The 25,290-nt window shown below is 34.2% G+C and overlaps 2 protein-coding genes across 2 annotated transcripts; both read right to left on the bottom strand.

The window, feature by feature from the left end:
* Positions 1-14,613: 14,613 nt before the first annotated feature.
* On the bottom strand, positions 14,614-15,901 carry LOC143548658 (transcription factor MYB15-like). The gene is made up of 2 exons (XM_077039763.1): positions 15,767-15,901; positions 14,614-15,275 (listed from the first exon to the last, which is right to left on the bottom strand). The coding sequence occupies exons 1-2, from the start codon at positions 15,897-15,899 to the stop codon at positions 14,650-14,652; spliced, it is 759 nt and encodes a 252-aa protein (XP_076895878.1). The 5' UTR covers positions 15,900-15,901; the 3' UTR covers positions 14,614-14,649.
* A 3,568-nt stretch (positions 15,902-19,469) lies between these two features.
* LOC143548669 (uncharacterized) lies at positions 19,470-23,353 on the bottom strand. Its single transcript, XM_077039770.1, has 7 exons — positions 22,349-23,353; positions 22,169-22,259; positions 21,938-22,095; positions 21,780-21,831; positions 21,620-21,696; positions 21,436-21,529; positions 19,470-20,068 (listed from the first exon to the last, which is right to left on the bottom strand). Exons 1-7 carry the CDS (start codon positions 23,351-23,353, stop codon positions 19,518-19,520), a joined length of 2,028 nt encoding a protein of 675 aa, XP_076895885.1. The 3' UTR covers positions 19,470-19,517.
* Between the last annotated feature and the right edge of the window lie 1,937 nt (positions 23,354-25,290).

Raw genomic sequence — 25,290 nt, 5'->3', positions numbered from 1 at the left:
AAGACCATGAACGAGTCTAAAATAATTCAAATATAGCTTTCAAAATGCACCATCACGAGTGAGACCATGTAAAACTATTCAATTCACTGTAACGAGTAAAATCGTTTAAAATTGTATTTCGGTGTGTATGCTAGCCCAAAACGTAAAAGAGTAAAAAGGGCATCATGAACTCACCTGGAATCGATCGAACACCTGTAACGAGCTAGGAAATCCCTAAGTGCACACTCACAAGTAAGGGCCTGTAAATTATACACAACGCGTTACTAATTTAGACCGCAAGGACACACTTGCCTAATGGGCCACCCAAGCCCAACACTTTGGCCCAAGGCCCAACACTTTGGCCCAAGACCCAACAACTTGGCCCAAGGCCCAACCACTTGGCGCATGGCCCAACACTTGGCCCGAGGCCCAAAACTTGGCCCGAGGCCCAACACTTGGCTCGAGGCCCCTAAAACCTTTCAACTAACCAAAACCACCGATTAAGCCTAAAACGAACTTGTTGATTAATAACGAGTAAAACGTGCAGATTTTAGCATGCGAAGATGCATTTAATTACATAGGATAACCTTTGAATTAAATTATTAAATTTTTACCAGACTTTAATAAATGTCTTAGGTTTATAAAAATATTTTTATTATATTTTTCTATTAGACCCAAAAATCATAAAAATTCTTCCAATACAGAAAGGTATGTGCAGCTATTTCAGCGCGCAACAAAATGGTTTTATTTTTATAAAATTCATTACCGAACCAAATTAAAGGATTCCAATTGGGTTTGGTTCCTAACTCAAAACACTAACTCCCATAAGTGGAACCAACCAATTTGGACTTGTCGAAAAAAGGTTATGACGTCGGGAAGACAGACCAGAATCCGTCATCCCGCATCAGCTTTGACACTCGATTTTATAAATTCATAAAAACTATTCAAATCTCGTCCAAAAATTACGTATTATACCTTTCTGGAAACTAGACTCAAAGTAGAACATCATGGAATCAAGAATCGATCAAAAACAGTGGATTAACATCGCGTTACAGACCCTACAATAAACGTATACGAATCTGTCAGCAAGCTGTTATCATCAAAACTCAATCTTAACGACCAATAAGCGCGTTAATATGATCAATTAAGGTGTAAAAGACATGGGGAATCATAAAACCGACGTTGAATTGAAGTTTTCACCGCTGAAACTTGGCCGGGCAGAAGAAAAACGAGCAGGGGGGTCCAGGTCCGACGGCTGCAATTAGGTTTAGGGTTTGAGTTTTCTTTTGTTTTATGATATAAAATAGTTACATCCAAGTCCCTCCAAATTGAAGCATGTAGCAACTTGGGTGGAAAGTTAAGTGAGAACGTTTACGAGGTTTGCAAGGAGCTCCCGAGAGAATGCCGGGACAAGCCCGAAAGGTGTACATAACACTACAAGATTAAACCTTTTGTCAGAAATTAACGGGCGTTACATTTTCATTTGAACAAGTTTTTGTTATTTCATTTAAAAATAAATGATCTAAAACGTGTTAATAAATGAATTATTAACCAAACAAAGATACGCTATTTTAAAGTCTAAAATAAATCCCTTAAAGATGGGAAAATCAATTAGGCTTTGAATTGTTATTCAATCATAATTAGCAGATCTAATTAGATTTAAAAAAACAAATGAAGAATGTAAAAGATATAGACAACTTGTTGGCTTAGAAGGCTTAATAATTTAAGAGGGTTGGTAGCAACACGAGGTCTACCACGTGAGAAGTGACCAAAATAAATATTATTAATACCACGGCTTTCCTTCACGTCATCTACTTTAACTTGTTTAATATTGTTATTATTATTGGTTGGTTAGATTTAATTAATAGTTTGGTAAACTAATCTGGTGTAATATAATAAAAAACTAATTAAGATGATCTCATAATCTTTTGAAGTATTTTATTGTGAATAAAAAAAGATGATGATGTAAGTTTGTGTAGATGGTTTGTGTTAATGAAGGAATCATATGGATCCATAACGTTTATATTAAATACAATATTGTGAATAATTGAGATATTATGTTCATAAAAATGTTAAAAACTCACATTCTACAAACCCGTTTTGGGCACAACAACTATGAAAGAGTGAGATGATTCTACAGGTAATTGTGCATGGATTGGGGCAAGCAAAACATCCAATATGATTGATATAAGAGAAAATTCTGAAAATAAGCGTTTATAAAAATATATTTCAAGTTCTATGTATCATTTGCAAGAAATTCCAGAAATAGGTATATAAACTAGTCGTGACGAGTAGTTTGTAGAACCAATTAAAACTTGCACGTGTCCTTAAACTAACCATAACGAGCACGTTCACTAATCATTTACTATTCACGACTAAATAAGTTTCATGCCTCGTAATCAACGCCCACGAGTAATTCATAAGTAATTTAGTCGCGATGAGTATATTGTAAGGTTAAACTGGTCGCGACGAGTTAACTATTAATAAACTACTCGTGTAGAGAATGCAAACCGGGTAAATTAGTCGTCGCGACTAAAAGATTTATGAATTGCTCGTGGGCGTTGATTACGAGTCATGAAACTTATTTAGTCGTGAAAAGTAAACAATTAGTGAACCTGCTTGTTACGGTTAGTTTAAGGGCACGTGGTAAGTTTAATTGGTTCTACAAACTACTCGTGTGTTATCAAAATATACTAGTCACGACTAGCTAATAATACCTATTTCTGAAATTTTCTTGCAAATTGCACCTAAAACTTGAAATTTGTTTTCATAAACGTTTATTTTCAAAATTTATCCTTGATATAATCTAACCTGTAATAAAATGCTTCATATTTTTGTAACTTGTCACCTTCTCTTTAAACTGATTATCGAATGCATCAGTCTTTTATAGAAACTAAAAGATAATATGTCTTTGTAATAAATTGAAAAATGACAACTAATTAAGAAAACGAAAATAAGAAACCATAAAAAATTACAGAACTGATTGGCAAAAAAACAACAAAAAGCCACAAAACTCCATAAAGATACTAACCAAAAATGACTGTGACAGATGCTTGTGATTCTGCGGCCACAAACAATGTGGCATTTAATCGGATGATTAAAGTCACCTACTATTTTTTATTGGTGTAAAATATTGATGATTATAACTTTACCCATGAAAGTTCTTTATTGTTTATATATTTTATTATTGAGATACCTAATTATCCGTCACTTCTGTAGTTAAGTGTGTAGTAAAAGTATATCTAACATAAACATCCAAATGATACGGTATATATTAGGATAGAGCTGGTGTGATATACGAGTTGTTAAAATAAAAAAAAATAATTTAATAATATATATATTAACATATTTTATTGATTCATAATATATAAATAATTTACTAAAATACATAGATTAGTAAAAAATAATTTGTATTTGCATTTTAAAAATAATAAAATGAAAGGTTGTGAATTTATACCAATTAAGAAAAGAGAAAACTAACATTAATTAATCCTAGTTGAGTTGGTAAGCCATAAACATTTTAAAAGTTAGGTATTGAGTTCACTTCCCACCAACAATATATTTTTAATTTTACCATTCATGAAGGAAAAATTGTAAAAATAGAAACCTGTAGTCTATGTGAAAGATCTAATTGAATGACAAGTGAAAAAATTGTGTTGGTTTAATATATGGGGAAAGTGAATACGGTGCTGTCATGCACCTAATCTTATACGCAAAACTCCTCAAAACTACGTCATTTTGATTAAAAACCTTTACATTTAACCTAAAACACTTTTTTACTCTATTTTTTTATTAACTGCTTCTCCCTATTTACAGTCCACCCAAGTTCACATCCATTTTGTCGTCAAGATTTTACACCCAATTCGATTACCAATCATAATTTAATTTTCATTATAGTATTTCTGTGTGATGCTCCTATATTAATGGTTTGCATAAATTATATGTTTTTTTTTCAATTTTCAATATTTTGGGTGCTGCTCCTACAATATTCGCTTGCAGATTTCTGAATTAATTGTTTTCTTTTATCTGAATTTACGTTTCACTACTTAATCGACAAAGGGTTGAAAAAAACACTTTTGATTACTAACTGAACCAAAAAAAGAAAGAAACAAAAAATGCTAAATAATTTAAGATGAATGAAGATATATGATGAAACTTTCATATCTAAAGGCAAACAACAAGCAAAAACAAACATGCCAAATATGTCTACTTTGATGGAGTGTAATTATATTGTGTTTCTAGGTTTAATTCAAGGGTTTTTAATCAAAACGACGTAGTTTTGAGGGGTTTTGCGTATAAGCTTAGGCGTATGACAGCACCGTATTCACTTTCCCGTTAATATATAGGTTAAATATGTTAACCATAAATCAAAAAGTTAAATGTTTAGCAAAAGTATATTAACATAAACATTAAACATAAACGTCCAAATGCTATTGCATATATGTGTGATTAAATATGTTGACCATAAATCAAAACGTTAAACGTTTAGCAAAAGTAAGGGTGCAAACGAGCCGAGCTGCTCGTGAGCTACTCGAGATCGGTTCGTTAAAAAGCTCGATAGAGCCAAGCTGAATCGAGCCCGAGCTCAAGCCTAAAAGTAAACTCGTTTAATAAACCAGCCCGAGCCCGAGCTTCACTTATCGAGCTCGAGTCGGCTCGCGAGCCTAAACGAGCTTGCCATTTATATAATTTTTAAAAAAATATATTTAATAATTATTAATTAATATATATTATGTTATAAAAAAATAATTAAAAATAACTAAATAATATATATTATTTTATACATAAATTTCTAATAGAAAAAAATATATAAAAATTATTATAATTATATAAAAAAGTAATTGATATATAGTAAACGAGCGGAGCCCGAGCTTGAAAATCTACTGACGAGCCGAGCTCGAGCTTTGAAAATAGAGCTCGAAACGAGCCGAGCTCGAGCTCGAGCCCTGTACAAGTTAAACGAGCCTAGTCGAGCTCGGGCTCGGCTCGGCTTGTTTGCACCCCTAAGCAAAAGTATACCAACATAAACATAAACAACCAAATGTTGTTGTATATATGTGTGATAAAATATGTTGACCATAAATCAAAACGTTAAAAGATTTTCGGACTGTGTTTCAAATATAATATTATCGTATTCAGGTTAGCATGTTTAACTTGTTTAATAAATGAGCCATTTTACCTTCAGTGATGGCATTTTCCCTTTTTCTCACAATCGGATGAGTGAACATTATAGCACTCGTAATAACAATCTTTGCGCTTTTTTACCCCGCTACTAGTCAAAAGCCACAACTGATCTCTCATCATCATTGCTTAGCCTTCGATTTAGAACTCTAGAGATAGTGACTCTCACTTATCGCAAAACTGTCATTTGATGTCGTCGTGTGACTCCCTCTGATCACTAAGGCTATGTGTATTGAAGGGCTACAAAACAGGGGTGATTTTCAACACGTGACGCCAAGTCACCAAATAAGCGATTTTCATTTTAGGGATATAGTGGTGTTGTAGCCTAGCACACACACATATGCATATATATATTACACACACAACATATTAAAAAATGTAATTTCCAAACTCAAACCAGGCGGCAAATAGATGCCCCCCCCCCCCCCCAATCACTCGAATATTGCCCCGGGGGGGGGGGGTGTTTAAACCAAAATTCGCCTACTTTATCGCCCACTACACTTGCTTTAAGGGCCAACATTTCTTATTATGAGCTATTGGTTTGTTACCGCCATAAACTCATATAAAAGTGATCCTAACTTCCGATCAATTGGATAAATGAAATGCATTCTCTTCCTGTATACACCTTCAATCAAATCACTAGGCGTTTCTAAAAGATGTGTAAGGATTAACAAAGGCTCCAAGCTTTTAAGCGCAACTTGAGTAATTAGAAAAAAAAAGTGTAAGTTATCTTGGACAGAGTGGTTAAAAACCCTCTTTTAGTCATGTAATTTTTGTTGTATCTTTTTAGTCGATGATTTCTAGTATATTACCGTCATTAAAAAAAATGTCTAAATTATATCATTCATAGGTAACAATTTGTTGACGAAAAATAGTTCTTAAAATGTATCTTTATCATGCATAAACAATGTTACACGCACGACCACGACTACACCCACAAGCCATTAACCAAACGACTACGAAGAAATTCTTTTTGTCACTACAATATGAATAGACAAGGAAACCTTTCACAAAGCAGACTGTTTCGGACCAATAAGCCTGCAAAAAGGACAAGAAACCTCCATTACCAACTTTTTTCCGGGCCGTAGCCAAATGAAGAATATCTTTATTTTGATATAATATTACCATATTATTTTTAAAATAAAGTATGTTTTTTAAATGTATGGTGTACGATTAATTACAACCATGCGCCAGATATGTTACAATGGTTCAAACACAGGTATATGATGGCACATTTCGCTATTACTAAAATGTGTTATTACAATGTTGCGTCAAACTTCCTTGTAATGAGTTTCGACTAAACCCATACCCCTCCTTCGTACAACTTTGTGTCAAGTCATCACAACCCTACGTCCGTCCGTATATTATCACCCCGAATTGCTTCTCTCACTTTTTATAAATCCTGATATTTTTGAATAAACACTTTCTATATATATCTAAACATATCTTGCATTAAGATATACAAATAAAGGAAGAAGTAAAATTCAAGGAAGATTTTTGGCCCTGTCATTCTCCTATAATACAAACCTTTTTTGGGTACCTTTTACAACAAGAAAATCTAAATGTACCATGCATGACTACTTTATACAAGTGCATGCTTTGATGAGTTGTTTTGAAGAGGATTTATATATATATATATATATATATATATATATATATATATAAAACGAGGGATTAAGTTAAGTAAAGGTGAGCAAAAGATTTAGGGAAGTAAACTAAATATAAGAGATAGCTTTAGCATCCATAACGAGGCTTACTCAATGCCCACCAAAAACGCCCCAACACCACTACGTACCGAGGGGCACCTTCATCAATTTTTGCCCCTACGCGTTGCTACCAAGACAACGTTTGAGGGAAAGGGGTTGGTCACCCAATCAATTATAGCTCTTCCTTTACTTTGTATTAGTTTAAATAGTATTTAATCCTTAATTACAAGAGTTTTTCATCTACGCATAGAATTAAGAAAAGCTCAGTGTCTATTTGACATTGATGTGACATAAAAAATAACGGTTTTTCCTCCCCTTATGCCTAACTGATAAGTACTCTTGGTTTTAAGTTTTTAGAACAATTGCTTAAATAATTGGTTGAGACTTGAGATTTAGCTTTACAGCTATTTGTGATGGCTGTTTGCCTGTTTGTTGGTGGCATTTAGAGGTGCACAAATCGGTTTTTTTGAAAAAACCGGTTCGGTTATTAACCGGACCGGTTTTTTTTATCCAGAAAAAAACCGGTTCGGTTAATAACCGGACCGGTTATTAACCGGTTTTTGTCAATGAAAACTCAAACCGGCCAAACCGGTTTGGACCGGTTTAGAAACCGGTTAGAACCGGTTATTAAACCGGTTTTTTTACAACCGGTTTTTAATAACCGGTCTAACCGGTTAACCGGTTTTTTTTTTTTTTTTTTTTTTTTTTTTTTTTTTTTTGCTTTAGGGTTTAGGGTTTAGGGTTTCGTTGTTAGCATTCTTTGCTTGGAAGATTAAAAACACATAACTTTCATTTATAGCTTTTACATTAAAAATACAAACATTAAATCGTTATCGCATATTCGTAACTCAAAAATACAAACATTAAAGAATGCTTAGACACGATTACATTAACAAGTTGATGTTTGTTACTCATTTTCTTCGCTACCCGATCCCGAGCTATTCCTTAGGTAATCGTCGTACGCGGCTTCTTCATCGGTCATTGGTTGAGTGTGTCCTTGATTGACCTCGTCTTCATACAAGGCCGCCTCATACTCCATTTCCCCCTCGAGTGAGCGTTGATGTTGTGCCCTATCTAAAGAGTCCAAGTAATCCTTGTAGCAAATCGACATCTCTACAGCTGGTGGAGTGAGTCGAGTCCTCCTAATCGATATAACCCTGCCAGAAACAGAAAAAGCAGACTCCGAAGCTACCGTGGAAGCTTGGACCGTTAGTAAATCTTTGGCCATGGCGGCGAGGATCGGAAACTCATCCTCCTTACCTCTCCACCAAGCCAGCATATCAAGACTTCTAAATTCATCCGGAGTCATGTGTTTCACAAAGTTGGTACCACCATACCTTCCAAGTTCACTGCTTGGGGTGTTTACCCTTTGACGTTTACCGGCGTCTTCCCAAATCATGTAGTACATCCCCATTTCAAGGTCGGTTTGGGATTGGGATTGGGCAACAGCTCTTAACGAGTCATGAATTTGGGAAGACGACCCGTGTTTTGTAAGGTAAACATCATACATGTTTGCCAAGGTGGTGTTGAAAGCATTCTTTAAAGTTTGGTTATAATGGGGGTTTTGATCGTCGTTTAACTCTAGCTCATCACAAATTTTTTCTATTAAAGCTTCAACACCACCAACATTGATGCAAGGGTTTAACGCAGCCGCACAGGTCAAAACAGCGGGTAGTTGTTGAAAATATTTTCTAAATTTTTCTTTCATTTTTGCACCCATATCAAAATAAGGTGCACCCCTACAATGAATTTCAGTCAACTTTGTGCACATGACAGCAATTTTTGGTAAAGCAATGGGGCTTGTTGGATAGTAAACCCCGGATAAACTAGTTGTGCAAGATTTAAAAATTTGAAGAACCTCCGTAACGATCTCAATCAATAACCAGTTTCTAGGATCGTACGGTGCACATTTACCCCTATTTGACAAAATTTGATGAAACGCAATTAACGATTGTTTTTGTTGGATGGCTTTCTCAAACATTTCACAAGTCGAGTTCCATCTTGTTGGACAATCCCAATTAGGCCCCAACCATTGACAGTTAGCTTCTTCACAAAATTTTTTGTATCTTGAAAATGTTGAATTGTTGCTAAAAACATCTCGTAACATTCTTTTAAAATTGTTTCTTTGCGTTTCGATCACGTTTAACCCATCTTGCACGGCCAAGTTGATAATATGTGCAATGCATCGGCTATGAAAAAACGCTCCATCACAGATAGGTTTATACTTTAATTTTAAATGGCCAACCGCGGCCGTATTGTTGGACGCGTTATCAAACGATATTGAAAAGATTTTATCTTCAATCTTGTATTGTCGAATGACTTTATCCAAGAGTTTAAAAATATTTCTACCCGTGTGCGGGTAATCAAACAATTGAAACGCAACGGTTCGTTTCATCATTTGCCACGACCGGGGGTCAACCCAATGAGCCGTCACACAAATGTATGAGTCGGGCGAACCATTAGGTACCGACCACACATCCGTTGTTAAGTTCACACCAGTTTGTAAGTTTGAAAAGTATGAAATTAGTTCGGATTTAGCGTTTTTCCATGCTTTAAGACAATCTCTTCTAAGGGTCGAACGACTTACGTGTTGGTAGCGTGGTTGAACATACTTTTGCATCATCTCCGTGAATTGAGGGTTGTCGAAGTGGTTGAAAGGAAGTGATTGTTGAATCACAAAGTTGCCAAACTGTTGACGTACCGCTTCAAGGTCGTACGTAAACACCGTTCCTTGATTCGTCATCTCCGGCTGCGAACTACTTCCGGATTCGTCCTTCAAGACCTTGCAAGAGGGCTTTTCTACATGAGCTCTTAAACTGGAGTTTGCTTCTTTGTTATAAAACTTCAAACAATGTTTGCATCTAGCTTTTTGGGTTCCGTTAGACATTTCGCATAGGTCGAAATGTTGCCAAATATCTTGGTTTCGTTTCGTGGGGATGACCCGAACGACGGTTTCTCCCGTGTTCGAGGCACCCATGTTGACCGATGAAGCAGCACTTTGGGAGGCCATGATAATCGACTACGAATTAAGAGTGGTATACTCGAGTATGAAATAAACGACTACGAAAGAAGAGCGTTTGGAGTTGTATAATCGCGTATGAAATAAACGTTTAGAGCGTTTGGAGTTGTATAATCAAGTGTGATCTAACCAATACCCAACCTAAACTATATATAGATGTTTGTGGGGGTAAAATGGTAAAAAAACAAAAAAAAAACGGCTAAAAAACGGTCAAAAAAAAAAAAAAAACGGCTATAAAGCCGTTTGGTAACGTTCGAAAACCGGTTTAACCGGTTAACCGGTTATTAAAAAACCGGTTAACCGGTTTTTTTTATAACGGTAATAAACCGGTTATTTTAAAAACCGGTTAACCGGTTTTTTAATAACCGGTTATTAAAAAAAACCGGTTATAAAAAAAACCGGTTATAAAACCGGTTTTGGCTCCAAAACGTATAACCGATACGTAAACCGGTTACGTAAACCGGTCAAACCGGTTTTTAAAAAAACCGGTTTTTAAAAAACCGGTTTCCGGTTGAACCGGCCAAACCGGTTCCGTAACCGGTTTTTTTGAACACCTCTAGTGGCATTGATTGTTCTAAGTTACCTTCTCCATCTTATGATCTTTTTCATTTAACAAAAGTTCAATCATTGTGATTTTAAAATACTTTTGATTATTATACTAAAATATATGTTATAAAAAAAGGCAAAAAATATATACTTACAGGGTGCTATAAAAATTTTTTAAATATACAAAAAAGTCATAATATTTCTTTTTCCTTTCACTTACAACACCTGAACCATTCTTTATATTAATATATTATAAATACCTCACTTACATAATATGATGATGAATTGGAATGCTGCTACACGGTGAAAATAAACTCTCCTAACATGTGAAAAACGCATAGCAGATGTGAAAACTGAAAGGTCAAGAGTAGTAAATTAGTGTTGCACTTCTGAAACATAGTTAAATGGGCAGTGGTTTAGGAAGGACCATATATTGTCATCATTGTCATACTATCATCATATCATGTCATGTCTATTTCTCATAGCATGATTGTGTCACAGAATAAACTTTATTATTATATGATATAGGTGAATTGTGGTAATATTTTAAATCTTATTTAGAGCATTTTCATCCCACTCTCTATCTACAAACTAAAAATTATACTAAAATTTATTTTATTTTCTCTCTTTATTTTAATTAAATAATATTTTTTATACTTTTTATCACTATCTTTTCTCTTTCCTTCACCCACAACCACTTTCAAAATATATTAAAAAATTATAGGAGATGAACAGTAACTTTTTAAATATACAGAAAAATCACTAATTTTCTAAAATATAAAAACTCTTCACTCATAATACCCTAAATCACTCTCTAAATTATAAAAACACTCCTCACATAATGTTAGGGCACGGATTTTCAGTATTCTCAGCAAAGATTATATTCAGAACGAATCCAGGATGCGGTATCCTTCAAGGTAACTGGTATCCTAATTACATTATATAACTAACACGATATTTTGCTACTTTCCATGTTTACCAGGTCAAAGGCCGTTGCTTGATCTCCCGAGGACTCGCACTTACTGTTATAGAGCATGGCAACTAAGGAAACATGCTATCTAACGGAATTAACGGCTAATTGATTTAGTCTAAAAGCTTCTTTAAATATAGGACTTCTTGTTAGTTATATTTTTGTATAAATAGAGCTCTATACGGATCATAACACACACACTCTAGCACTTGAGAACTTACTAGTCATCGCATTCTTTGTAATCACGATCAAGTTTGAGCTCCACAATTGTAATCACCTTTATTATTAATAAACCGGTGATGATAGTTTTCACCACCTGGGGTTTCGGGTCTTTTCCTCGCAACAAATCCTCGTGTTCAAATACTTTTACGTGTATTTCATACAAGCACCAAGTCCCAACTACTAATTTCGTTATGAAATCACTGTTGTTAATTTTTGACCAAAACACATAATATGAGGGGTTGGATGAGAATGCTCTTATATAATGAAACGTGCTTGATCATATAATTTGGAAACACTGTATTATATAGAATAATTAATTTATGCAAAAAAAATATTTCTCGAGTTGACTTTTGAATGTAGTTAAAGGTTTTGAGTTTTGGTAGTTATTTTGTTTGATAAGAACATACTTTATTTTGAAACCAATCCGATTTTGATAAAATTAAATTAAATTAAACAACATTGCGTATTTATGCTTTAAAACAGCTAAAGAGAACAAATTATTAGAGAAAAACCATAGTAATTAGTTAAAAACTTTGTTAAGATTAAAAAAAACAAATGTTTAATCAAGGCCACGCCATTTAACGGCCGTTGAGGAGTTTTATTCTATATATATGTATCTATGAGATCGGTGTTTTTTTTATATTTTATATGAAATTATAGATTTATGTGATATAGTGTTGGAAGTTTGTCTAGCGTGGTGTTTAATATTGCCAAGGCGAGTACATGATTTTTTCTTCCTAAAACGGAGACGTAACTAAAAAGGGTTTTCTTTTATTAAAGTTTATATATAAAGTTAATGATTCAAAAGTATTACTCCCAAAGCGTTGGGTTAAAGTGTTGTGTTAGAGACTAGGTTAAAAAGTTAACTTTTATGATAGAAGTTGAGTAGTTAAAGTTGGTGGAGTACCTTACTATGTGTAATAGTTGTCAAGTAGTTAAGGTTGGTGGAGTTTCTTGATATTTGTATGTAACTTGGTTAAAAAACATGTAGGAAAGTTAGATGACATGCCTTATATATATTGTCGACATGTGCAAGAAAAAAAGTTAGTAATAATGTTGATAATGTATATGGAGTATATATCTTAAAATTATAGTTGACCATTATAAAGAAAAGTAGTTGTGATCTTGTTGATAAAGCTTCTGCCTTCAAAATTGTGTTATCCTTAGGGATACTAAAACTGGTTTCGATTCACTTAGCGTTTTACTAATGGTGCATATGATACGCATCTCTAGGTGAAGAGACTTCAAGTTAAATGAAGATAAGAGAAGTTCATAGTTATATAAGAGTTATTTACCTTGCTGGCATATAGATATTGTTAAGAAGACAACTCCATTGGTGTCTCTGTGTATGTCATAAACAAATCGACTTGTAGCCTAGTGGTGCTATGATGAATGAATATGCGTTCTTAAGAATAAAGATAGAAGTCCATTGAAATATCATAGTGAAATAACTATAGCTATAGTCTGTTCATTGTTCTTATATCTTTCTGGCATATAGATATTGTTTTAAGTTTAATGAAAGTTAGTTATGCAGATAAAAAAAAATATAGATATTGTTAGAGGACAACCCCATTGGTGTCACTGTCTATCTTATAAACAAAACGACTTGTAGCCTATTGATACAATGATGTATGTATGAATACGTGTTTTTTCATGTGGTAGACTGATAGCTAGTTCAATGGTATGCGAGTTGGAACACGGTAGAGTGTTCACCACCACTCGCATATTTATAAAATTTATTTTAAAAAATGCGGTTTTGCAATGAAATCGAAGTATTCACTAATCTAAGTGTAAGAATGGAACTTATTTTCATGTTTCATTCACTAAATCTGAATTGTGCTACGAAACAACTTGCACTAGATTTCATATAAAGTATCTTGTTAAGCATGTGATGGATGCTTTGATTCATGTCAATAACCAATATGTCATGGCTATAAGTCTAATATATTTTATTTTAGTGGGATTATTTGTCACTACTCATACAAATTGTAAACTTTTATTATTATTGACATTAAAATAGGGCTTATAGACTGTATGCATTAGTTCATAGCAATTTTCTTCATAAACAGCCTACTTAGCATGTCACGTTAACTTTTCAATTATTTTTTCCATAAATATTTTTTATCTACAACAATAACATATCCATTCTTTCCACAAACAACTTCATAATTTTCACATCACCAATATGAGGGACCCACCAATCACCATTCTTCACCATCCATGAGAAAGGATCTTTAAGGATGGATGGCCTCCACCTCAACCTCCACAATACTTGACTTTTCCATCATTCTCACAAATCTCCTCCACATAAGCTATGGATGGTCCTGATCCTAAATTAGACGAACTGTATATGATTTGAACCGCCAATTATTGGTAATACCGCCGTTGTACTGGTTTAAGCCTAAGGAAAAGTTTTGGTTTAAACTTTAGACAGAGACTTTTAGCGGTCCATCCAGGCATTCATGACCATTTATCTACCGTTTTTAAGTTTTAACCTAGTGGCCTTTGATTAATTTAATATCGACTTTCGATCAATTTACTATCAACCTTCGATCAATTAACCATCAAATCAAATAGCTCTTAATATTGCCATCGAGCAACTTTTTAATCATTTTTTTTTATTACGAACTAACATTTGGATTATATTTTATTGTGGAGTCATATACTTTTGAACTATTTTTGAGTTTAAATTGAATTTTTCTGAAATTAGCAAGTCAACTCAGTTGTATCACCTAGAATAACCCGATACAATCAGTTCTACCATTTTTAAGTCCATCCAGATACGCTTAAAAAACCGTTTTTTAAAATATTGATTTTCATAGAGGATGTAACCTCATCAATGCACACACAAGAGGCCACGTGCAAACATGGTCACACTGAATTCCCACATCACATGTAACATGAGTATAAAATATAACATAATTTCTTTTTATTTTCACACCAACACTTTTATTCATATTTTTTTTTAGTTTTCACTTACAATGTTACAAAGTTAACTAGACAACTAAAAACATATTATTACATGATCACACTACTTCTCCTTCTCCATCTCCAAGCAGATTCAAGTACTCACTATACAACTTCTCTAGCATTCCGTTTTCGTCATCAACACACGTCAACAAATTGTCACCGTCAAATGCTAAATCCCGATGGTCGGTCGCGCTCACTAAACCATCAATATCAAACAATTGTGCCCAATTCGGCCAATAATCTGTAGCCAATAAGTCGGCTTCTCCTTGATCAGTCGTGCAACTCGATGATGAACCACTCGCGGTCAACGATAAGCACATTGATGAATTAGATGAATTAGTAGACTGATCAGGAATGATTTGTGCTTCTTTTTCTGTGGGTTTGACTTTCGTTGACTTTTGACCGGTTTTCCTTTTCTTTTTTGACTTTTTATTGTTACTCGAATCTTCCCTGGACGGGCTCTCATTCGCCTTTGGTTTAAGATGCGAGTTCCAGTGATTTTTAATCTCATTGTCAGTTCGACCTGGAAGTTCGGTGGCTATAAATGACCAACGGTTACCGTGGACCGACCGCAGTCGAAGGATAACTTCATCCTCCTCCGCGGTGAAGGGTCCTCTCTTAATACCTGACCGAAGATAATTCACACATCTTAGCCTGCAACTCTTTCCGCATCTAAGCAATCCTGGATCCATCACAATATATAAAAAGTTATTAATTGATTGACACGTGTTCAAATTCGGATATTCGAATTTTCAGATAGTGAATTTTAATATCCGAAATTTGGATATCTAGAATTCCGGTCTCGGATTCAGATTTCCAAATTATAAAAAAAAACATTTATTATGTAATAATTTAAAAAAAAAATGCCTAGGGGAGTCCGAAAATTCAAATATCCATATTTTCGAGTATTTATGGTTCAGAATTTCGGATAATTTGGTTTTGGATTTCCAAACGGATATCCAAATGTTGAAAAAGATATTTAAATTATTAAATATTAATTTAAAGAAAATATCTATCCTACTTCCCAAAGTCCAGACATTCAAATTTTGGAAATCTGAATGTCCGGATATTTTGGGTCCGGAATTCTAGACAATTCATTTATTGTTTTGTATTTAGATAATTTGAAATTCGTATATCCAAAACTCCATAAACAACTTAAACAAAGTCACATACCAGCTTTCGAAGGCATGGATCGCCATTGGCCTTCACCGTGGGTTCGAATGTATTCGGTAAGAAGTTTATCTTCTTCATCGGACCATGCTCCTCTGTGCAAGCCCACCTTCGAGCAGCATGGAGCTCTGCCCATGATATCTCCCAAACACAAGTTGAATGTGTGTTTCAAGAGAGAAAGTATTGGGTGAAGAAGACAATGGCAATTGGTGGCTATTAATAGTTGTTCAACAAAAATGTTTACTTTTATTTTTATGCTAAGAATATTATTATATTAAGAAAGTCTTGTCAACTTTCGAGAAACACATGTGTAGTTTTGAAAAGTTTAATGTTACCCCTTGAAGTCTAGTTTGATGTTTGGAATGGCAACATAAATTTTGGGATGGCTTGTTTTAGTCCTTGATATAGGGATCTTGTAATGTATGGTGTTCAAGTGAGCTAATGTAGAGTTGATATGATATACCACTATACGGTGTTGCAAAAATCCCGACTAAGCCTCGATTAATCGTTAGTCTCCACTTCACTAATTAATTTTTGACTAGTCGGCCAATTAATCGGTCAACAGTCAAATCTGGTCAAAATCGGCGGTTTCCAGCGAGTTTCCGACCAAAATTAGCGCTTTCCGGAAAGATTCCAACCAAAATCAGCGGTTTCCGACTAGATTTCAGCAAAAATCAGCTGTTTGTAGCGAGATTTCAGCCAATTTCCGGCCAAAATATGTTTTTATGTGTATAAAACTGAAAATTACATATAAAAATGTATGCGTGTGTATATAAAAATGAAAAATATCCATTAAAGTCCGATTCGATTAATCTCGATTAATTGCTAGTCCCCATCCCACCGCCCGACTAGCAACTATAATTACAGAGATTTTATATAGAAAAAAAAACATGTGACATCTTTGAAATTGTCTGAGCGAGTGTGCGGTTTGGGCAAACACGATGACATCTTCGACTTCATCTTTGTCTCTGCCACAATTATTAATTATCCCTATTTCTCGTATCCATTAAGGTTGTCTTTGTTATGTTACCACCATTGTCTACAACGAATTGTTAGCATAGTACACATTGTTACAAACATAAGAAAAAAATAGTTCACCTTGGAGTTGATATGCAGCCAAGTGAAACGGTTAGCATTAAGTAGTTATGTGAGTTTTGGATTTCTTATTTGACGGATAACTTAACGAATCCTAAAATGAATCAACTTTCAGTTTAAAGTATTAGCATTCAATAATCGGATAAGACAACCAAGTGAGTTTCCGAAGAAAAAGAATTATTTTCTTTGAAAGTGAAGTATGAAATTAGAACACATTATCGACCAAGCGAAGTGCAGCGTGGTCATAGGGGATAATCTAGTTGGTTAGACTAAAATGCCGATTCGGAATCTAGTTAGATGTTTGAGATGGAGAATGCATAAAGCATAGTAAAGATGTTTCCTCTAAAATGAGTGTCACGTCTGAACTATATTCAAGTTGGGTTATGGTCTTAAGGATTGACAAATAATTAAGAATAACTTGTAATTTAAGAACACATCATGACAGTTTTCTTACTACATATTATCTCAACTGACCAAACGAAGTCAGCTATAGTGTTTGGATCCAATAACCCAAGGGTTTATACGAGATTGAGTTATGGAATGAGACTAAAGATCGTGAAATAGGATATGTGAAAGAAATCTAACTTAGTTGACTGAAGATCCCTAAATCTATGTTCTATAAGACAACCGACTCATACATCTAAAGGGTGGTCACTGTACATCGTCACTGTACATCGTTAATATAAGCAGATGTATATCCCCGGAAACTGTGAAGAGAGCTTAAATACTTCATTGTCCACTTCTATGACAATCGGTGCAATAAGTGAGGCTAAGTATATGTTTAACGATTTAAAGAAAAATCATAGTAAAAAGAAGCAGGGTCGCTTCGATCATAGTTAGAATCGATGTTTTCACTTATCTTAGTAGAATGCAAATGAATATAGTTGATCGTGACAATCATTACATTACATCCATCATTTCTATTTGGAATAAAATTTCATAAAAATATATTTTGTAACAATTATCATTGAATAAACACAAATTTGGTAATTTGAATATTAATACAGCCTTAAAAGAGAAAAAAAAAACAAAAAAGTATAAGGTGTGTTTTTTCTTTCACCGACTGAACAAACTTTCATAAAACGCAACCAACTGGTACAAAGTCTTTAACTTAGCAAGGAGCTGAAAGTAAAGTATAAGTATTACACTTTAAATGTAACCGGTTAAAAACTTAAAATATAGTAGTTTATGTGTGTTTACCTCCTAAACATAATTTAGCAAAACTTTTGAAAATTAAAACGTGACAATTTATTTGTCAAAAAAAATCTAAAACATAAAAGATTTTAGACACATGTTCATGGAAACTATGGTAAGATAAAGTTAGGACAAAATAAAATTATAAAAGAATAAAGCAACATCGTACCATTACATAATAATTTCTATTTAAAATTTTCGATCCAGTTAGGATTGTGAGGGTCAGATCGTTAGTGCGTTTGTTTATAATTCAAACTAATAATTCTAATCAAACAAAATCATGGGGCAAACGAATTTTTTTATTTTTTAAGTTAATAGTCAATTATTTGGTTAATAAGTGTAAAACGACAAACTATATTATTTTCGTTTTTTGTAATAAGTGAGATATTATTATAAATTATTATATTTAGTGATTCCAACATGTTTTATACGTTGTGCCCTTAATTGCATGCTAAAATAAACAAAATCAAACATATGCTTATGTATTATTAATATTTATCATCTGTGATTTCTCTAGATCCTAAAATCTTATTTTATTTGTGTTAAAAACAACTATTACGGTCAGTAGGACCGGCTTAAACCTTGTGTGACGTGGGCAACCGCACATGACCCACTTTCCAAGGGCCCATAACATTTTAACTTTCTAATGTGTATTTAATATATAATTTAAGAAAAAACATATAAATACTTTATTAAACCCCTTGGGCTTAGTTCATTACTCAATACTTATTAAACCATTAATAAAACCCCAGTTTAAACCAATTAACCCAGTTAAGAAATTGTTTATGTTTAATTTTGTGACCCATTTTTATAACTCGCACAGGACCTCGAGTTCTCAGGGGCGACCCGAGTCCTGACAGTGAGTTGGTAATCATATGTACAGAAAAACTTTAAAACAAAACTTTACACACATGCAAACTAGCATGCAACTTCTGTAACTAGTAAAAACATCAAAACACTTACACATCAATGTGTGATTTTTTTATATAAGTTACGCAATGTTATACCTTATGATTTATAGACGTTACACACCCATGGTGTAGAACGACATTATATCCCACCTTAAGAGACAGGTCGAATTATGATGGCTTCCTACAATTCACATGTTAAAAACAGCTTATACAACAACATTCCTCGATACATACTTTATCAACATATTATTGATACAAAACCGAACCTGAAAAAAAGTCGTCCAGTTTTTATTCAAAAAAAGAATGATTCTGCGTTTTGCAGTTTACTGGAGAAAATTTAAAGAGTTGCAAAATCAAGTAAATAATTTGTTTTTATTTATGAGCTTAAAGATGTTAACTTGTGAACATGCTCTGTTCAACATTAGGCGTTCAAAAAAAAAAAAAAAACACAGAACGTGTATTTATAAATATACATACAAGTATAACTGTAGTCTTATAAATTATAATCTTATAAAACAGTCTATGTACTAAAAACGACAGATGTGTATAACGGTTCACAACCGAACGGGTAACCCATAATTCAAATACGTTCTAATCCGTCCATCCCAACCCGCAGCCACAATCACGAGACCCCAAGCATGTGGAGCAACGAAAGTACTTTGGTATGCGGTTTTCAAGAACTTATACTCGGACTTACGCATTGACGGTGAAACACTAACTTGAGTTGAATCCGGTAGTGTTTCAGCCGGCCACGTTGGCGGTCCTTTCAATAACGACTCAAAGAAAAACCCGCGGGTGGTTGATGGTGATGGCACTCTAGGTGAATCTATTGTGCTTCTTGGAACAACATTGTTGTTGGTGGTTAATGTAAGTCTTGGGGATGGTAATGCGGCTGCTATTGTTTTTAAACCGCACCATGGTATGGCCATCGTTGTGTTATGTGAAGTGAAGTTTTCGTATGACGAGTCGGTTTTGGGTTTTGTAACAGGTTTGCTGGGGCTAATGTGGTTCCATATGTATATGTTTGAATCTTCCGCGGTTGATATTATGTGTTTTCCATCTGAGGTGAAGCATGCGGACAGTTGGCTTCCTGAACTTCGGTTCCCTGTTTAATATGTTTCGGCTGTCAAATGCTTGATGTACAACATTAAATGCAAGTAGAACTGAACTTTCTGTAACTTGTATTTGCTATGAATAATTAAAATGAAAACGTGTATTCAACGATAAAAAACGGTTAACTAGTTAACTAGGTAACTGAACCGAAAAACCAAGTAGCAGGTTTATTGGGTTGTGTTGGTTAACCTACCAAAACTACATTTTAGTTTGGATAACCTATGGAAACTAGATTTCTGGTTTAAACTACCATAACTATATTTCAGTTCGGTCAACCTACCAAAACTACCTATATTTCAGTTCGGTCAACCTACCAAAACTACCGTTCAGGCTGGTTAGCCTACCATATAAGCTCGCAGTAGATCTATAAATGAGCCGAGCCGAAACTATGTGGGATTGAGCTCGGTTTGTTTACAAACAAAGCCGAGTTGGCTCGCCTCGTTTATCTTCACAATCTGAAATGTTGAGCTCGAGCCTTCTAGCTCCAGCTCGGCTCGTTTACAAACCAAGCCGAGCTGGCTCGACTCGTTTATCTTGACGAGCTGACATATTGAGCTCGAACTGCGCTCCCGCTCGTCAAAAGCAAAAGTCAGCTTGTGGCTCGTGGGGCCGGCTTGTTTTTATTTAAGAGTTTGTAATTTTTACTAAATATAATACTTTTTTAGTAAACTACATCAGAATTAATAATCTACACAATTCATAATTTATATATCAAAACTTGGGTTATAAGTTATATACATTAGAATGGCTTCGCTTTTTACCTTTAACACATACTAAGAGAATTTTCAATATACTTGTTATTTATTTCATTAAAAGATTGTCATACGGCATAAAGTTACAGATATATAAATATATATGTATAGGGGTGTTCATTTCAGAACCAAAAATACGTTAAAAACAGAGATCCGCATAGTTCACTTGTACTTTTTGCTTTACGTCTAATACAGAAGGCGGTTACATAACCGCCTACCCCACTATCTTATTAAAGCACTACATACATACACGAGATTTATGCAGTTCTCGTACTTCTCAACATAAAATTGGTTTAGAAAAGAATGTGTGCGTGTGTATTAATTTGGTTCTTAATTTAAACGGGCCAACAAGCCACAAGCCAACCTTGGCTCGGTCTCTGCTTGTTTAAAACAGGCCAAATTCAAGCGAGCCACGAGCTTTTTGAGCAGCTGTAACCCGCAAAATAAAATAATTCAAAAGTATTAGTCACAAACTTTCAAGTAACTTTTTGTTGTAAGAATAATGATTATTATTCAATCAAAGACGAGTATAATAGCTATGAAAGTACCCACTGTCAAGTTTAGTAATTCATATTTTTTAGTTCAAAGCACACGAAGTAGAACATACCCTTGAATTTGCCTACAATGTTGATCCCATAAAGAATCCTCACTTGTGAATCAGCTGATGTAACAATCACTTTCTTGGAGTCAATCGGGCAAAACTGAAAAATAAAATATTACTAAATTACAGCATATAAATATACAATACAAAACAAGACTGATAAAGAAAAAACACGAATGTTATTCAATACCTGAAATCCAGTTATTCTCTTTGGCCACTTCTTTTTACTCATCAACAAAATTTGAGTACGCAATTGCAGCCGTTCATCTGCATAAGCTCATCAACTTACATAAAAAGAAGAAATTACATATATGATGGAGCTCTTTTAATGTCAAAAATATAAAGCATACCAATAATATCGTAGAAACTGCATTTTCCATCTAAGGTTCCCACAATGCTTCCCTAAATTAAGCAAACAAAGATTGTAATTTTAGTTATAATCTAACAAAACATAACCGAATTGACCAAAAAATATAATATAGATTATTCCTTTTAAAACTGAACAAACCTTGCCATCTGGATAAAAACACGCAGCAGTAACAATATCGCCAACATCAATCCAGTCAATAACCTTACAACTATGCACATCCCATATGCGTACTTTGCCATCTATCGAACCACTAATGAAATAGTTGTCATCCACAGGATTGAACTCAACACATGTCACTACAAGTCAAATATATCCTCGATTAATTTTACGGGTAAGGTAAAAAGAATATAAGTTGACCGCAGCACTCACCATAGTTGTTATGAGTAAAGACTTTCAGGCATTCATGATGTCCAAGTTTCCACATACGCACAGTTTTATCGACAGAAGATGATAAAAGATACTATATCATCAAAATTTTTAAAACAATAAGCTTTTCAAGAATATGAATTCTAAAGTTAATGAAAAGTTATATAAAACAAAGTTACAAACCCCGTTTTTAGACCATGAAAGTGATAAAATCTCGCCAACGTGTCCATAGAACTCATGCACAGGTTTCTCCAAGATTCTGAAAACTTTAGGCGGTAAAATAACACAAGCTAATTCAGATGATTTCCTAAAGCCTCTAAAATTTAGTGTTTTTTCTTTATTTGGCTTTAAAGGGGCTAATTCAGATAAATGATTAGTTGAAAAATAAACCGATGATCGATTGGTTTCTTGAATCTTATATATTCTCGGATCTTGATCTTCATAAATCTTCCAAACGCGTACAACACCATCTTCACCCGCACTCGCCAAGTATCTACCATCAGGACTAAACTTTATAACTGAGATCACACCGTTATGCGCTGCAAACTCTTGTGTAGCATAAACAGACGACAATTCTTTCGACTTCCTTTTGTGTGCGTGCACATGAACAGAACGAGTACTCGCACCACCTGAACCACCCGCACCATATGTGTGATTCGGCTCGTGTTCGTGTGTGATTCGAGCCATCACATTCAGCTTCTGCAGCCAACCCTTCTTCACTTTCTTCCTCCTATCTAACAAACTCATCGACTCACCGTCTACTTTCAACGAACCAATATCCGGTTTACGCTCTGCACCGAAATCAAAAAACGGTTCCGTTAACACGTTTTCTTCATCCCAATTCACAGTTTTCACCACCAACTCCATGTTTTTACTTGACCAATCATTCAAAGACGGCTGCCTGCAAAAAAACTCATCTACAACAGGCTCGGTTTCGTCTCGTATTTCACTAACCACACCATCTTCATACCCATCTCTTTCAGCATACCATCTATCACTCAAACCCATAAATTTCAACAATTTATCACGTCTAACATCAACACCATCCAAATTCCCATCCCAATAATCAAACCCAAATCCAGAACTACAACAGCTCTCCAAAAAACCATCCGAATCTGAGTCAGACGTAACGTCGAACATCTGGTGTGCATCAAAAAACTCATCTTCATTCTCACTGTAACTACCCATCATCTTCAATTCTTCAAAATAACCCTCAAATATTATTCAACACCCAGCCATAATTCAATAAATTGGGTAACAAATTCTAACCTTTTATGCATCAAATTTGAATTGATCGTCAATAGACACCATAATTGAAGAGGTGAGAGGCTTGTGTTGATAAAACCCAAGTGAATTTATATATATATAATATATAAAGTTGTGAAATTTGACTGATGAAACTTAGGTTACAGCTTGGGAAAGATGGATTTGGTAAACGGGTGCCATCCGGGTCGGGTCGGGTCGGGTAAACAGGTAATGGGACCTGATTTGATGCGTGCCTTCGACCAACGGTTTTGGCAATATTCCAACGGGTAATGGGACCTGATTTGATGCGTGCCTTCGACCAACGGTTTTGGCAATATTCCAACGGGTAATGGGCTTCTGGTTTTAACTTTTATTCCATTTATAGAACACATGTAATAAGTATACATCAGAAGGTTTCTATATGATGCGGCTGGAAACATAAATACTGATAATCAGTAATCATGTATTAACTTTTTAGGTAAAAGTGAAATACCATACTAATAGCATACTCAAATTATAATGAATGAAATGCTCATTTTTATGATGCAGCGTATCGCGATGGATCTATACCAGCCATCTTCATTTTCTGCCTCGTTTCGCTTGTTGGTCTTCATTCCGTACACTTACAGGTACAAATTAGCTGCATTAATCACATGTGACCCGTTATACAATACACACATATGAAGTATCGAAGTTCGTGCAATAAACGAGTAAAACTAATTAACATGCTAAATTATATACGTTACACCCGACCATCACCATCTCTTTGGGCCGGCTCTATTAACAAACTTGCGGAAAGTTGGTTTTAAAGTCAACTATATGTTTAAAACGCTCATACAGTATGTTTTTAAAAGTTGTAATTACTTAAAACTCCTAAAATTGTGTAATTACAATTTTGTCTTTCTCATATTATTATAATTTAGTATAATTTTTATTTTTATTTTTGAATCACTTTTATTGTGATACTATCTTTTGAACCCGTGTATTACACGGGATTTGTCAAACGATAAAAATAAATAAGGTCCATTATTTCAATTGTGATTCTCAAAATACTTATGAATTAATTTTATGTAGACTTAAAGGAAAAACAAACGGGTAAAATTACTAAAATAGCATGATTTTGGAAACGTTAGGTGTGGATTTAGAAGAAATTTATTAAAGTTGCGTAGTTGGTCAAACTTCATGTATGAAAATGAAACTATGTTATAAAATCCATACTATGTTAGAATGAATGAGATGGGAGATTAGAAATTAGGAGAAATGTGTGCTTGACACGTAAGATTTAACATTTTTTTTATTAGTATTATAAGATAAGATAAGATGTAAGATATGGTATTTGAATACTCACCATTTGATAAGATAAAACCTTATTTAACACCTTGGCACCACTATGTCAAATTCTCAAGTACTCCATGACTAGGGCCGAGTACTAACAACTCCTCAATCAACCGAGTTAGCAGCGTCTTGCAAGTTCCGCGACCTTGATCATGACAAGCATGAGTTCGTAATAACAACCAACAACCTGATATATATTGACCTTATGGTACAAACTATTTTTAAACTGTAAAGTGTTGTAGAAAGTCAGAAAAAATGCAACACTTAGTCTTAAAACTAGTGGGCATATATGCACCAATATAGATTCATGTCATGATTACGCACAATATTATGCAACGAATGTAAATAATTATTCATCACATAAACAATTGCATATAATATTACGTGAAGTATATAAATAATTACGCAACATACATAATATCTATGCAACATATATGTATAATTACATAACTTATATACATAAGTATGCAACATGTATGCATAATGTAACGTCTATATAATAACGGACAATCATTTATCAAACCACATCATCCTATAGTCATTTC

The sequence above is a fragment of the Bidens hawaiensis genome, unplaced genomic scaffold (assembly GCF_021521415.1).
Source record: "Bidens hawaiensis isolate Kalapana, Puna unplaced genomic scaffold, B.hawaiensis_p1.1 tig00015212_1, whole genome shotgun sequence".
Lineage (NCBI taxonomy): Eukaryota > Viridiplantae > Streptophyta > Magnoliopsida > Asterales > Asteraceae > Bidens > Bidens hawaiensis.
This window is presented reverse-complemented; position numbering and strand designations above follow the sequence as displayed.